The following is a 15,040-nucleotide window of genomic DNA, read 5'->3' on the forward strand; positions in this document are numbered from 1 at the left end:
TTAATTAAATTTAACTTAATAAAATATAAATTAAAATTTTATTTTAATTCTTTACGGATAATTGATGCCCGCGAATATTGGTAACCCGTTTATAAACAGCTATTAAAATACTCATTATCTATTACCCACGGATAATAAATATTCGCGTAGATTTTATCCACGAATACCCACACATTGTTATCCTAATAATTATCATGGTGATTTCTATCAACTACCCCACCTAGAAATAATAACTTTCATAAGAAACTTATAATAAATAATGTACAAAAGACAAAATATCTTAAAAAAAAGGAAGAAAATTTTTAGCAAAAGAAAAATTATTTATAAGAAAAGAAAGGAAATTTAAGAGAAAATGTAAAAAGTGCTTATGAGAAAAAAAAATGTAAAGATGAAAAGAAAACTTATAGAAAACATAAAGAGAAAAGTGGAGAATAACTTTTTTTAACTTTTCTTTAATATAAATCCCTTTATTTTTGTTGTTTCATAGCATCAAACAAACAAAAACAAAATGAACAGAAACATAAAATAGCAAAAACAAGATATGTTTATATGTCCTTTTATAAAGTGTTATTTTATCTTTGATTTTGAAAAAAAATCTTATGATTTACTTGTAGATCTAAAAAGTATTTATGTTGTTTGGAATTTGTGTCGGTTGATATTTCTTCATGGAAGAAGATAATACAAAAGTCAACTAATAAAGATTGTTTTCATTAGATATCATTCATATTTAAGGACAAATCTTTTAGGGTATAATGAAAATCATTCATCTACCAAAACTCATGGCTAAGATGATAGAAGATGACGCCTTAACGAAGAAGATTCTATTGGTTTAAATAGTAGAGTATTCGGATTTTTTTTTCTTTTCTGTCTTATAAAAATTGTATAAGTATATATATATACATATATATATATATATATATATATATGTATATATATACATATATATATATATATATATACATATATATATATATATATATATGTATATATATATATATATATATATATATATATATATATTAGATTAAAAATAGGACATCCAAATTTAGTGTAGATAGATCTCTCTTGTCATAAGTTAAAACAATATTTTATGTCCACGTCTTTAGTAGTGATTCAATATAATTAGTTTATAATTTGATAATGTTTTATAGTGAATAGAAACATATAAAATAAATAATAAAGTATTATTTGTCTTGAAAATGTGAACGAAAGAAAAAATGTCGAAAATTTGTTTCTAGTAGACCAGTCTTTGGTTAATAACCCTATTAATTCATGCTTACCTTTCCAAGTAAATGTCAATATCTTTTCCTCTAATAAGTTACAGGTATTGTTCTCTGATTGAAAACATTAAAAAAAAAATGAAATCAGTTGTATTTTCATTATTAAAAAAATATAGATTATCGACACTTAAATAATTGAAAGAAGTTTTAAAGTAGTTGAATTCCTCTAAATCATAATATAATTTTTTCTTTTGTTCTTTTTTTGACAAGTCATATCAATATAATTTTAAGTAATTTACTTATATTTGATTTGTTAAATTATAGTGCAAACTTTATGTCAAAGCATAAATTGAAAGTAAAGTATAAAAATGAAAATGGACTAAAATATGACATCGCAGTTGATATTACTACTAAAATAAAGTTTAAAAGAACAATAATACTCAACTTCAGATCAAACAAAAAATAAATTTATATTTTTTGAAACCAAAATAGTTAACTAAGACAAGTTTCATGTATTTTTTTTAAAGAAAAAGCATATTTGCACCTCATTGGTTTATAGTTGATGGACCAAAGTTGAGATCTTATTCTTAAATGTTGGGGAAGTTAATGCAGATGTGGCAACTTCAGTCTCAACTGAACATATATTTTAAAAAACGTCTTTATTGATTACTTACAACATTATTATCATTACCAACATTTTCAAAATATAAAGACTCACTTGCTAACCCTCACTAGAATAACTTATACTAATGCATACATTTCTCAAGGACGAAAACTTTCACTCATTTTATTTTCGGACATCCTTTTATGTTAGATGACAAAATATATAACCACGTACAAGGGAAAAAAAATATACAGATGTTTTGACAAAGTTACTACCAAAAGAACTAATCAATCAACAAAAGAAGATTGCAGGAAGTTACATATCACAAAAATTCTTTCCAATATCATTTATAGAACGTTCATATATTTTTTGTAAAAAATTTAATTCGTATCTTTTAACAACGGGAATGTATTTCACTCCATAAAAGAATACATGTGATCAGATGTTGACCCGGTCTAGAGATATTTAATACGACAATAAACTGGTAGATATGGAGACTCGAGAACTTCGTGAATGATCCAATATAGGAAAGCGACCAGAGCAAAATAACATACAAATTAAAATCCTCAGCAATTTACAATATAAATTTATAATACAGGGCTCTAAATTATCAGTTCCAGCCTAACAGACTAATAAAGAGGATGTATCTCCATGCTCGTAATAATCAATGCACGAAACAATGTCGATAACCTAATAAAGGTGATCGATAAATCACTTCATTCTATCTTGTTTGTTACCCACACTACTAAGATCTCACAAGGCCGTCAAAAGTTTATTTCAGCTTCTCTTTTTGCCCGTCATATATTCATAACACTCACTATACACGACACTATACTTAACATTATACGTACTCTCACCGGCACAACCAGCAAGCAAAGCTATTCCAATGACGTTTTTCTCAAAAAACACTATCACCACTCTCCCGCGCGTTTTGATAGCAGAGCTGCCTTAACAATATTTCCCCTTGTAATAAGTCCAACCTAGAAAGAACACAGAAAAATCAAATTAGCAGGAGTCACCTGTGGAAGAAGCACAAAAATTAATCTTGCAAGAGAGAATATATATTCTACCAGCTTTCCATCATCGTCGACCACAGGTAGTCTGCGATATTTTGTTTCAAGCAACAGCCTATACAAGTAATGGTGTCGAGTATCAGTTGATCAATCAGAATTTAATAATTTAACTATCATAAAAATATTTAACATAAATGGTGGCACTAATAGCAATAAATCGTCAGTGATTTTATTGTCCTCGTACATTGTTCCAAATTACGGTGTTACATGCAAAAGAATCAGAAAATTCAACATTATTGGATATGTATGAAAAGTCAGTACCTCGCAGCTTCCTCCAGACTTGTCGATTCATGGACAACAAGTGGAGTTGGAGTCATCAAGTCACCAACAACTTGGCCATTAGTCTTACTAAGCAGCTTTTGTAACTCATTGAAAGTCTGCCATGCAAAACAATAATTAGAGTTACAGAAGGGTTGTCATTCAATAGAATAAGAGCTCTTGCTAAACAATTACAATTCCCCTTTCTCTTTGAGGGCAAGTGAAGAAAAGAAAGCAAAAGTCCAATTAAGAATCATGGCTCAACCTGAACATAATCCTTTATCGTATGGAAGAATATTATTACAGTGACACCCAACATCGTGAATGGTTTGAGTTTCATGTGCACGGATTCACTAAAAAATTTATACGACCATCTTGCAAACCAATCAAAGAATAAACTATAAAGGGAACTGTCCTTTTCAAGTGGAACAAAAGACGAGTGCTAATAAAACAGAAACCGAGGGTATCAGCATAGGGATGAAGAAGATAAACTATATTTTAGTTTACTATAAAATGCAAGAAAAGTCAGTACAGACTGACGTAAACATGAATGCCTAATATGAAGAAGCAAACCTACACCAAGGAAAAAGCCAGTCAACCACTACCTGACCTCCTCCCCTACCTCTCCACTACAAGGAAAGGACCCCTTTCTCTCCCTATTCTCCCAATTTCCAGATATCACTTGTTATGCAATCATTTAACTGCTTATCTCTCAGTTTTCAGTTGTTGTTGCCACACCTTCCTTCTTTCTTACAAGTAATTGTGCGCTAACTCTTTCTGGTCTATTATTTTCTTCAGATTGGACTGATACAGAAAATCAATCCCTTTGCTTATTTTCTCTCCTCATGTTCCCCTTCTAGGCTTCTATGAACATTGTTATAATCGCTCAATCAGTCAGTTATTTCTCAACTACCTCAATCCTCCTCCTCTGTTATCCCCAGGGAAAAGAACAGAACCCTTTGAAGAAAAATAGGCAACCCTAATATATAGAAAGGCATTAATGCATAAGTGGATCATAGCTGCTTCAAGGTTGACTCTGGCATAAGAAATGTGGACACACAGGTATGTAAAAACACATTATACCCAAGGTTGTCAAACTCAACACTTCACGTAAACTCGTGGGAGCTTCCTAAACTCAGAATTGTAAACTCTTATAGAGTTTACTTCATATAAAACATTTTAAAATATTTATAAATAACATAATAATTTAATATTTATAATGTTATAAATAATTTTTTTTTTTATTCTTTACAGTATTATAATTATTAGTTTATCATATTATATATTTTTAAATATTTTTCTCTAATATTATTATTGTTTTATCATAATTTTAATTGATTATAGTTTATACTTCTCATAAAAAAAAGTTGTTGAACTAAAATGTTGGCCCAAAAGTTCAGCATGGTAAAAGGGAGGCCCAATGGTCCAAAATAATAAGAGGTGATTAAAACAGAAAGTTAAAACCCTAACATGTTGTGCCGTCCCCTAAAACTGAGGTGGAGAGAAAACTGAAAATAGTGAGATATGGCAAAGCGTGGAGGAGAATCAAAAACAAAAACACAAAGATGGAGTAGTGTGGAGAAGACATAAGGAGATATTAGTTGGTGCAATAGGCGAATCAACATCAACACCCAATGCAGATTGTTGTAAGAGAGAGCCAATGAACCATGAAATCATTCCCTAGATGCGCTTTGCATATATATTGACCTAGAAACAAACCATTTCTAGCTAATTTCTAATGTCCAATTGAGCTCGCTGAATCGCCTCTAAACTCTGATTTCAAGTGAGTTTAACCAATTTTGCTCTAGTTTACACGAGCCTATCAAAAAACGATTCTACATGAGTTAAATCGGTTTATGGGTGTTTATAGGGGTGTGAGAACATAAACACGGACAAGTTTACGAGTTGACATGCGATTTTGATAACCATGATTATACCTCACAAATTTTTTCTTCTATTCTATAAACTGAGGCACAAGGAAGTGCGTTGGTTAAAAGTAGTAACCATGGAACATCAATATTATTTGTTTCCCCTTAAAATCTTACACGTTTTCAGAAATATGATCCAGTTGTACATCAAGAAACAGGCAATACAATTTTGACAAGGTAAAAGGATATGAGGACTATTCTACCCATGAATATTGATGGGACATGAAAATTCAAACTTGCAAAACACACCCAGTCTATGAACAAAATATATGAATCAGATATAAGCTGCTCTATAAAAAAGGAATAGTAAACAGAGGTTTGTTATCAAGTATTCAATGATCCAAATGTCTTTCTTATATTTATCCAACCAAAATGTTGTCAAATGAAAAGTGGGCTCAGCATTTGTAACTGATTGTGGGCTGGGCTGGTGAATTATTAATTATTGCCTTAAAAACTATATTATTGCATTAAAAACTATGTCCAAACATTAGTTTTTGAATATCATCACTCATCATTACCACATTAGCATCTAATAGCATCATTTGGCATGAGTTTCAGAGGAGTTATATGCAATCATCTATAAATGATAAATCTATTCCATATAATCAGAATTCATAACGTAGCATGGTAGATGCTAACAGAAAATCACGCTTAAGAAGTAGAACAGAAAAAGGTTACACTTACTTTCCAAGAACTATCGACGTTGGGGAACAGGTTTGCATCACTCTGAGGACCTCCTAAAACCCAGGCATAATGATTAGCAAAATCTTGGCAGCAGCATGCAGAGAACTTATTCAAAAAAAGTAAGCACAACAATGGGATTCCAGTATTGCTGTGTTTCAGACTTGGAAAAAAAATTAAATACTCTCTTCATTTCAAAATATTTGTCATTTATGCTATTGCACACATCATAAGAGTTGTTCATCACTGCACCAATTACCATGATAAAAAGTCTTCTTTGACTAAAATACCCTTCCAAAAATGTCAGAGCATAGTTGTGAACTAATTAAAGAGAAATGCTAGCAACAGAATTTACTATCTGCTGAAATTCTATGGCAATTACAAATTTTTGTAACCCCACTTCTTATTTTGTAGTATAAATCTTAACCAACACTAGGTAATATGTTAGAAGTGTATTAGAAAGTGAGTTACTAACTTACTACTAATAACACTCTTAGTTAAATACATTGAATAGTTAGATAGGTTACCAACAAGTGAGGGAGGAGTTTGAGAAAAAATTAATACTCTCTTGATTTTATGAAGTTAGACAATTTAGAAATACAAACTCCCAAATCTACAGATAATTTGAAATAGAGGGAGTCCCATTAGCCTCGTTACTCACCAACCAAAACAGAAATTACCAACTCTTTGACTATAGCATATACAAGCATACAAGATCTTCAATTTCACACCCATAGGTCAGTTACAACGCACAAACTTTGAAAAAAATATGAAGTATAATCACTCCCATCAGCCATTCAACTTATACGAACATTGATTTGGCTTTGTAGTAAACAGAAATTTCGCCACTCTAAATGTAAATCAAAGGTAGTACAACATAACATTTTCCAATTCTGGATCTTTGATATCCATAGTACCTGATATCGAATCAATAGCTAATAAATCATAATCTGAAACAACTCCGACCTGCAGCGTCAAAAGAGGTAGAAAAAGTTCAAGGAGGAATTGAATCCAGTCCAAAATAGAAACCCAAGTGTGTTTAAGTTTTTAAGCATTAATTTACTCAACAGAGCAAAAAAAAAAGTGAAGGGGACAAGAAAATTACCAAATTCCAGTTATCATCAATTACCGGAAGACCGCTTATTCTGTTGTTTACCAGAGCCTCCAGAGCTATAATCCAAGGAAAAATAACATATAAATAAATACAGTAAATCACATAATAAAACTTCACACAACATTGAATTACCTTCATCAACAGTGGTGGTGGTTTTCACAACATGCAAATCTTGCTTCTTTGTCATGAAATCAGCAACGGTATAGGTTCCATTCTCACGCTGAGAAGGTAAAAAACGCAACCCGCAAAAGAAAAATAGTTAAGGAACACGGTAGCGTAAAAATGACGCTTGATCCGAAGAGAAGAAGACTTACGGGAACCGAATTCACGGTTGGACTTGAGGCAAGGCGAAACCCAGACGAGTGAGACGAACGACGCCGTTTCGGTACAGCAGAGGAACGGATAGGATAATGGCATTGCGGAAAAAGGGAGGGAGGAGAAAAAGAACGAAGCGGAGCTGCAAGAGTGTTTATCAAATAATGAATCGAACTCATTTTTTCTTTTAATATACTATCTAATGAAAACAATCTCACTTTTTTTTATTTGGGATTTTAGATGACTTTCGTCTGCTGAGGTTGAAGCTTGAAGACGAAGAATCAAAGCAGATCAATGATGAAATGGTAAAGTAAAGGCGACGATGGCGGTGTGAGTAGCTGTATGATAAATAATTGAAAAAGATTAATAGAAAGTAAACTAGTATTATAATTATATAATTAATAAGATAATAAATAAATAAATAGGAAATTAGTTGATGGAAAAAGAGACGTGAGCGTCCTTTACTTTTCCGTTGAAGGCAGTAGACTGCAAACAACGTTGACACTCGCGAATAACAATCAGCGTCGGACTTTTCACAACGGCGCCGTTTGATGTGGAAACACTGACATTTTCAAAATTTTCAGTTTTTTTGTTTTGTTTTTACTTGGCTGTAGGTTGATGAATTCGTCCTTTTGGGCTGCGTCTTCCCTGCCCGTTGAAGAATCACGTGGGAACCTTGCCAATAACCTGTTCCGTTTCTTTTGAAGCAACTGTTCCGTTTCTAAATCAAACAGTATTATTAACTTTAAAATGTGTTCAGACCTTAAAGAAAACTTCTAGAAGTTTACCATTGTTTAAGGGGAATGATATTTTGACAACAGCATTTGACAACATTTTGACACGGGCCACGTGTCAAAATGTGAGTGGTTCACGTGGAAAATAATTTAAAAAGCTGAGAATGACATGACAATAGAATTAGGTCAAGGTTTTTTACATTTGGATTCATTTTCTCTTTTAAGATTTCGAATCTAAGGAAGTTTCGAGAGAGAACCGAGAGCGCGAAATCTAGAGAGAGAGTCTCCTCTTCCTTCCACTAAGCCACTCATTGCCGTCGGAGCGCCGCCGTAGTGTCGACGTGTCAAAGACGAAACCTAGAGAGTCTCTTGTTCCCTCTTCCCTCCACCCAGCCACCTATTGCCTCCAGAGTCCCACCGTTCGTAAGCAAAACCTACAGAGTCTCCTCTTCTCTCCACCCACCCATCCACCCACCCACCCATACACGAAACCTAGAGCTTCCTCCCACCCACTCATTGTCGCCGGAGTGTTGTCGGAGTGCAATGGGTGGTGGGTGGAGGGAAGACAAGACTCTGTAGGTTTCGCTTACGAACGGTGGGACTCCGGCGACAATGGGTGGCTAGGTGGAGGGAGGAGGAGACTTTTTAGGTTTCGCCTTTGGCACAGCAACACTATGACGACACTCCGACAGGAATGAGTGGCTGAGTGGAGGGAAGAGGAGACTCTCTCTCTAGGTTTCGCATTCTCGGTTCTCTCTCGAAGCTTCCTCAGATTCGAAATCTGAAATGAGAAAATGAACCCAAATGTAAAAAACCCTACCCCAATTATATTGTCACGTCATTCTGAGCTTTTAAAATTATTTTCCACATGCACCACTCACATTTTGACACGTGGCCCGTGTCAAAATGTTGTCAAATATTGTTGTCAAAATATCATTTCCCATTGTTTAAACAACTATCAACCCCAAAATTAATATTTTTTATTTTTTACGTTTTAGCCAAAAACGCTTTGAACATTACATGTACAGATAAAAAGTTTTAAAATTATGGATGAGTAAATTGTATCACTTCCACATAAATGAAGACGTTAGGAAGTATACGACTTTAATTCAAAATAAAGTTTACGACTTTAATTCTGACACACGGTAAAAAACTAAAGTCATCCGTACATTTTCTAATTATGGTAATTGATTACAATAAGTTATAATTGATTATTCATTCTTGAAATCGTTTAGGGGAGCATGACTTTACTAATAATCAATTATGTCAGAGCGGCGCAGCGGAATGATTAACGCGTTCAACAAACCAACAGGGGAATGAATTGGTTTCTTATCGCAAATCGATTTTTTAATAATTTTCTCACGTAAATAAAAATTCCTTAAAACAATTTAAACAAATTAAAAGAGTAAGGAAGAGAGAAAATAGCAAATGTAATTTTTATCCTGGTTCGGATCACACATCCAGTTGTTAATCTCAATCGAGAATTAACGTTTCACTAGCACAAACCAACAAACTGTTACAATCACAAAGAAAATAAACAAGTTGAAGGTTAGAACACCTCTCTTGTTACCTTAAGATATGAAACTCACTTTCCCTACAACCCACAAGGGATTAACACCTCCTCCAAATGCTTCATGAAGGATGACCACCTCCTTTTAATCTTTACAAAGGATGAACACTCCTTTGAATCTTCACAAAGGATGAACACTCCTTTGAATCTTCATAAAGGATGATAGACTTTCCACTCAACAACAACAACACTCAATCACACTCCTAGTGAAAGTTCTTACTCTATGCCAACACGCCAAGTTCACAAAGCCACAACACAAGGGTTACGCAAACCCTAGAACACTTATCATCGCACACTGCAGATAAGAATTTCTGAAATACACTCATTTTGTATTATCGTATTTCGTATTTTAGGATAAGAGTCTTAATCCAATTTATAGAGATCTCAATAAGGATACCTCCAAAAATCCGTTGTCAGCTAATTAACGTGTAATAATCAATTATCCACTTGTGGTGATTGATTATTCATTTAATGAATGGATAACGGTCAAAAACTTGCTTAAAAATTCTTATGGTTGCTCGTGATAATCAATTATGGCAAGTCAATTGATTAATGATAATCAATTATTATAATTTGATAATCGATTGAGGTTTTCTAATTCAAAACAAATTTTAACGCAACTTAAGGCAAACAATACATAGAATCAAAGATAAACAACATCTCATACATAAATCTACTAAATTACAAAAGCTTTAACACAAGACAAGTTTTCATGAAAATATTTTTGCAAGAAAAGCACTTGAGACTTGACTTTTAGACATCATCAAAACTTCTTCTTTTCAGCTTTATGGTAACAGATTAAAATATTATTGTAATTGATTACCAATGGATGTAATTCGAATTACAGACCTTTGTAATTGATTAATATTGTACTCGATTATCAAGGGCAAAAATGGGTAAAACACATGAAAGTAATCGATTACGGGAGTCGGTAATCGATTACCAAAGGGATTTGGCCAAAGAAAACTTGTGATGTTTTCTTTACACTCATCATAATTTGGATAAAGTGTATAAAATAGAAAACAAGATACAACATAAGGTAGAAGTGTAATTTATTAATATTAAAAAATGATAAATACAAAGATGTAAGAATTATTGACAATATGGACATGTTCTCCTATGATGACCTTCGTTGCGACAATAAAAACATTTTTTGGGCTTATCCGAAGTTAGTTGATCCATCTCATTATGGATTCTAGTAGTGGTTGGTCTTCCCGATGCCTTACGTCACATTTAAGGATTTGGTATAAAGTTTGGACCAATATACGTAGATCAATAATCTTCATTTTGGAGGAATGAAATTATACTTCATATGCCTCATAAATATTGTGAAGAGTGAATCAGATCGATATATTGGGTTAGTGGTATATTTGAATATGCATAAATGGAAATGACATGATGACATGGGAGACGAATAGCTTGGAAGTGACTACAATCACACCAATATTCATTTAGCCTAACGTTATACAAAATTGGATGTGGGCAATATTGGTAGGGGTTGAGATTTCTTGAATGTCTAATTCAAAATTTTCTCGATCATAGCGATGAACATGACAAAATGTTGATTGTTGTTGATTTTTTCGAATAACATTAGTAGTTTCTTTTGAATATTGATGGTCTGCTTGTAACATGTACTACACATTTCTAATGATGGAGTAATTCATATTGTGGTCAAAAAAGTCAGAATGACAATAACTCCACAACTATTTTATTCTCTAACAAACACACATTCTATAGGAGTCTCTTTCGAAGGAAATATGCTTGATGAGTGGATAGATGATTACTCTATTGTAGATGTTAGGGTAATGATTTGTAACCTGAATGCAACCATTACGAGTAGAATACTTGTTGGGTTGATGAATGTTGATAGTAGAATAATCCATATATTATATGTTGTATTTTGGTTATTCAGACAACTAACTTTGCACCGACAACAAAAGAAGATCTAATTTTAATGTGGACACTTTTCACATCAAGGGAGATTAACTGGGCTAATCTCATTAGACACAAAATGAAGAAGGCCTTAAGGGACAATGTTCCTCTATATATCCACAATTCATTACCATATTTATGGAGCACTTTGAAGTTCCTCTAGATGATGAGCCTTATGTACTAGTTAAAAGGTCTTTCAAAATTAATGTTAATGTTATCAATTCATTTGGTTTTATTGAAAACACAGATGGACATTGGGTTCACAAACGAGATTATGCTCAATCAATTCATGATGACTACCCATCATCTCCCCCTCGACAAGATACTTCTTATATTATGCTAACAAAAATTATGAACAATATTCGTGATCTTTGGGCATTTGTTGGAAACAGGTTTGACAACATTCATGCTCAAGTTGGACACCTCGAGGAAGACATGAATTATCTATGCTGTAACTTGGGACCGCCAGGCTCTGTTAAATTTTATTGTATTATCTTTTTATTTTTATCATTATGTTTTTTGTAATGACTTTTATTAATTAATAAAGTACCCATTACTTTAGTTAATGGATTTGTTCACTTCTATTCCTATTATTTTATTCTCTTCATTCACTAAAAACTTAAATCATACTCAATTATAACTTAATTATATGCTTAAATACCTTAAAATGTTGATGGAAGCCTCCTTAAGTCTGAACTTCAATTCTAGAAGCAAAATTTCAAAGTGCAGCGAATGAAGATGAATTGATGTGGTTAAAGGTGAATTTCGGTGTAAGTGTGATATGTGTATAGTGCCTCAAGCTTAGAAGGTCTTTCTACCAAGGAAGGAAGCTAGAGGAGAAGAAGAACAACTCAGAATTGAGTGACTTTCGGACAAGCAAAGCTAGAAACACTTGTTTAGCATTTCTTTACTTACATTTATATTGATACCTATTACATAAATATTCATTCTCTAATTCATAGGTTTCAAAAATCTTTTTATGACTATTTCTTTTAGCATGTGTATTTGTTAAAAATCAAAACAAGAGAGATTGTTATGACAATATCATATAGAGAATAGATCATCTAAGCAACCTAGGTTTTGAAGTTTAACAAAAAGCATTAAACAAAATATTGTTGTGTATGAAAAGTTGTTCAAAGAAATAACGTCTAAAGAAGAAATATTTTGTAATGTCTGAAGTCAAGATTATAAACAACATTTTCTAGACCAAGCTGTATAATGAAAATCATAAATAGCGTATGAAAGAAAGTATCTCTCTCTGAAATAATCTAGTAGACTATATGAGCAAAACAAGCTAATGTCTCATGAAAATGAAAGTCTATCTCTTGTATAACTCTAAGGCTAAAAGAATTTTTTATTCAAAACATTATTATTTCAAGCATAGCTTTTAAAGAATACATTGTGTGATGAATGACGGCTAATTGTTATAGCCTTTGAAGAAGCATCTAATGTTTTATATCATCTGATGATTACACATGTTGTATGTTTTATCAAACGATGCATTCATGAATGACATGACAAATGATAAAATGTCTCTAACCTGCAACATAGTCTAATGCTTACTAACATTTAAAACACTTAATGTATGTATGATAAAGTACTACGATGCTTGTGTACTTTACTTCTTGATATTTGTGCATATAACTAAAGTAGAAAGATATTATCAGAATCACTACACCTAATAAAAAGACGTTGTGAGAGAAAAAGAACATTCTATGAATGTTTCCCTTGAAGCCTTTTGCTTTGCCACATCATATAAGCCTAGTATCGCTTAAGGCCATGAGAAAACTCAGAACCCTAAAAAGTATAATAAAGTTTGATTTCCTATTAAAGGCTACTTGTTCTCCTCAAGTCAATTTTTATGTCTAACAATCATCTTTCAAGAGAAGTTATATATAGAAGAAAGCTTGAAGAGAAAACAAGAAGAATAGCAACGTAAAAGGGATATTATAGAAAGAATAGAAAAGTGAACTCAAGCTTGTTGTTCTCATATATCGTCTGAAGTTTAATATGTTTTGAGAGAAAAATCCTAGAAAACACAAAACTTTCATATTGTTTAAATCTTCTCTTTAAGAGTTGTCATTTCTACCTTTACTCTTAAACATTGTTTGTGTTGTAAATTTTGAAGAGAATTAAAACACTTGTCTAGATGTGTTGTCTAGGTTTGAGACCAAGAGTGGTAAGAATACTTGTTGTAAACCAAGAATGGTTAAACTTAAACTAATCGTGTTGAATAAGGAACTAGCAGTGCTTAAAATACTTGTGATAAACCTTGAGAGGTAAAACTCGTGTAATCCTAAAAAGATTAGTGAAATACCTTAAAAGTTATTAAAAGAGAATTGGACGTAACTCAGGTTTAGTGAACCATTATAAAATTTGTGGTTTATTGCTTGCTAATCAAAATGTTTTCCATTTACTCATCTTATAAAAACAAGCGTCTAAACAAATTACAATTTTCGTTCTTCATTGAGATTCTCTGTATGCCTTATACCAATGTTAATAGTTGTTTGATTAAGATGAAATGCAGGTTATGATGAATGGGTTCATGAGCATATGTTGTTTTTCTTAGGGTAAGGTAGGGTTATATAATGCTTCCTGAAAGGGTTTGACGTAGATGCAAGGAGCTACGTATATGTATTATATTGATAATATTGGATTTGTTCTCTTAATGGTTTTTAATGCTTGTGGTGTTCTGCATGGCCAAGTAGTGATAAGAACTTGTTGTTGTAAAGGGAGTCTTTATTTGCGTAATGCATGTTGAGTCTTTATTTACTGTTTTCTTTCGGTTGTAAACAATTGTTTTGAGTTTTCATTTAAAGGATGTTTAAAGGATTTGAATTTTTTATTACGAGTAGATTAACTTATTCGATTTTCACAATAAGAACGATTTTATTGAAACATCCTGAATTGATATGTTACATTTTTGTTATCAGATCCAGGTTTTCAAAAATATTTTAGGGCTTTTTGGGTTGAAAGATCATTAGTTTTTGTTGTAGGACTCTTTGATTTATTAAAGACTATGTTGTGTTTTGTTTTCGTGTGTGGTTTGATTTTTTGTTTGTATGATTTTTCTTTTATGTCATGCACGAAGGACATGACACGTCAACCAAACAACCAACCCCAAACATCTACTGGTGTGGTTTTCTCGCAAGCAGTTGATAGGATGATCAGCATCATGGAGCGACAACATACCACTTAGTCGTCAAGAAATAATTCTAGATTGAAAGATTTCTTAAGGCATAACCCACTGAAATTCAATGGAAAGGTCAACCTAGATAAATCTAAAGTGTTATAATGGGAAACGAGAAGATGTTTTAGTGATAACGTGTTTGGAGGAGGAAAATGTATCTTATGCATCCTTCCTACTAGAGGATGAGGTAGAGTATTGGTAGGACAAAATACAACAATTGATAAGGGCTAGTGAAGAGAGAATCACTTAGGATAGCTTCAAGACCTGATTTTTGGAAAATTATTTTCTAAATAATGCCAAGATCAAAAGAGAGGCGAAGTTCTTAACTCTCGAGCAAAAGGAAAGACAATTCAAGCCTATGTTAGCCATTTCGAGTATTTGGCATGTTTCTACACATAGACTATGTTTGAGGAATGGAGAT

At 32.5% G+C, this 15,040-nt stretch overlaps 1 protein-coding gene across 1 annotated transcript; it reads right to left on the reverse strand.

Moving 5' to 3' along the window:
• Positions 1 to 2,348: 2,348 nt before the first annotated feature.
• LOC124846682 (CBS domain-containing protein CBSX1, chloroplastic-like) lies at positions 2,349 to 7,531 on the reverse strand. The gene is made up of 8 exons (XM_047324000.2): positions 7,193 to 7,531; positions 7,011 to 7,098; positions 6,870 to 6,934; positions 6,682 to 6,730; positions 5,768 to 5,820; positions 3,159 to 3,274; positions 2,895 to 2,952; positions 2,349 to 2,804 (listed from the first exon to the last, which is right to left on the reverse strand). The coding sequence occupies exons 1-8, from the start codon at positions 7,370 to 7,372 to the stop codon at positions 2,736 to 2,738; spliced, it is 678 nt and encodes a 225-aa protein (XP_047179956.1). The 5' UTR covers positions 7,373 to 7,531; the 3' UTR covers positions 2,349 to 2,735.
• Positions 7,532 to 15,040: the final 7,509 nt, after the last annotated feature.

This window comes from Vigna umbellata, chromosome 9 (genome assembly GCF_029865625.1).
Source record: "Vigna umbellata cultivar VRB3 chromosome 9, Vumbellata_1.0, whole genome shotgun sequence".
Taxonomy (NCBI): domain Eukaryota; kingdom Viridiplantae; phylum Streptophyta; class Magnoliopsida; order Fabales; family Fabaceae; genus Vigna; species Vigna umbellata.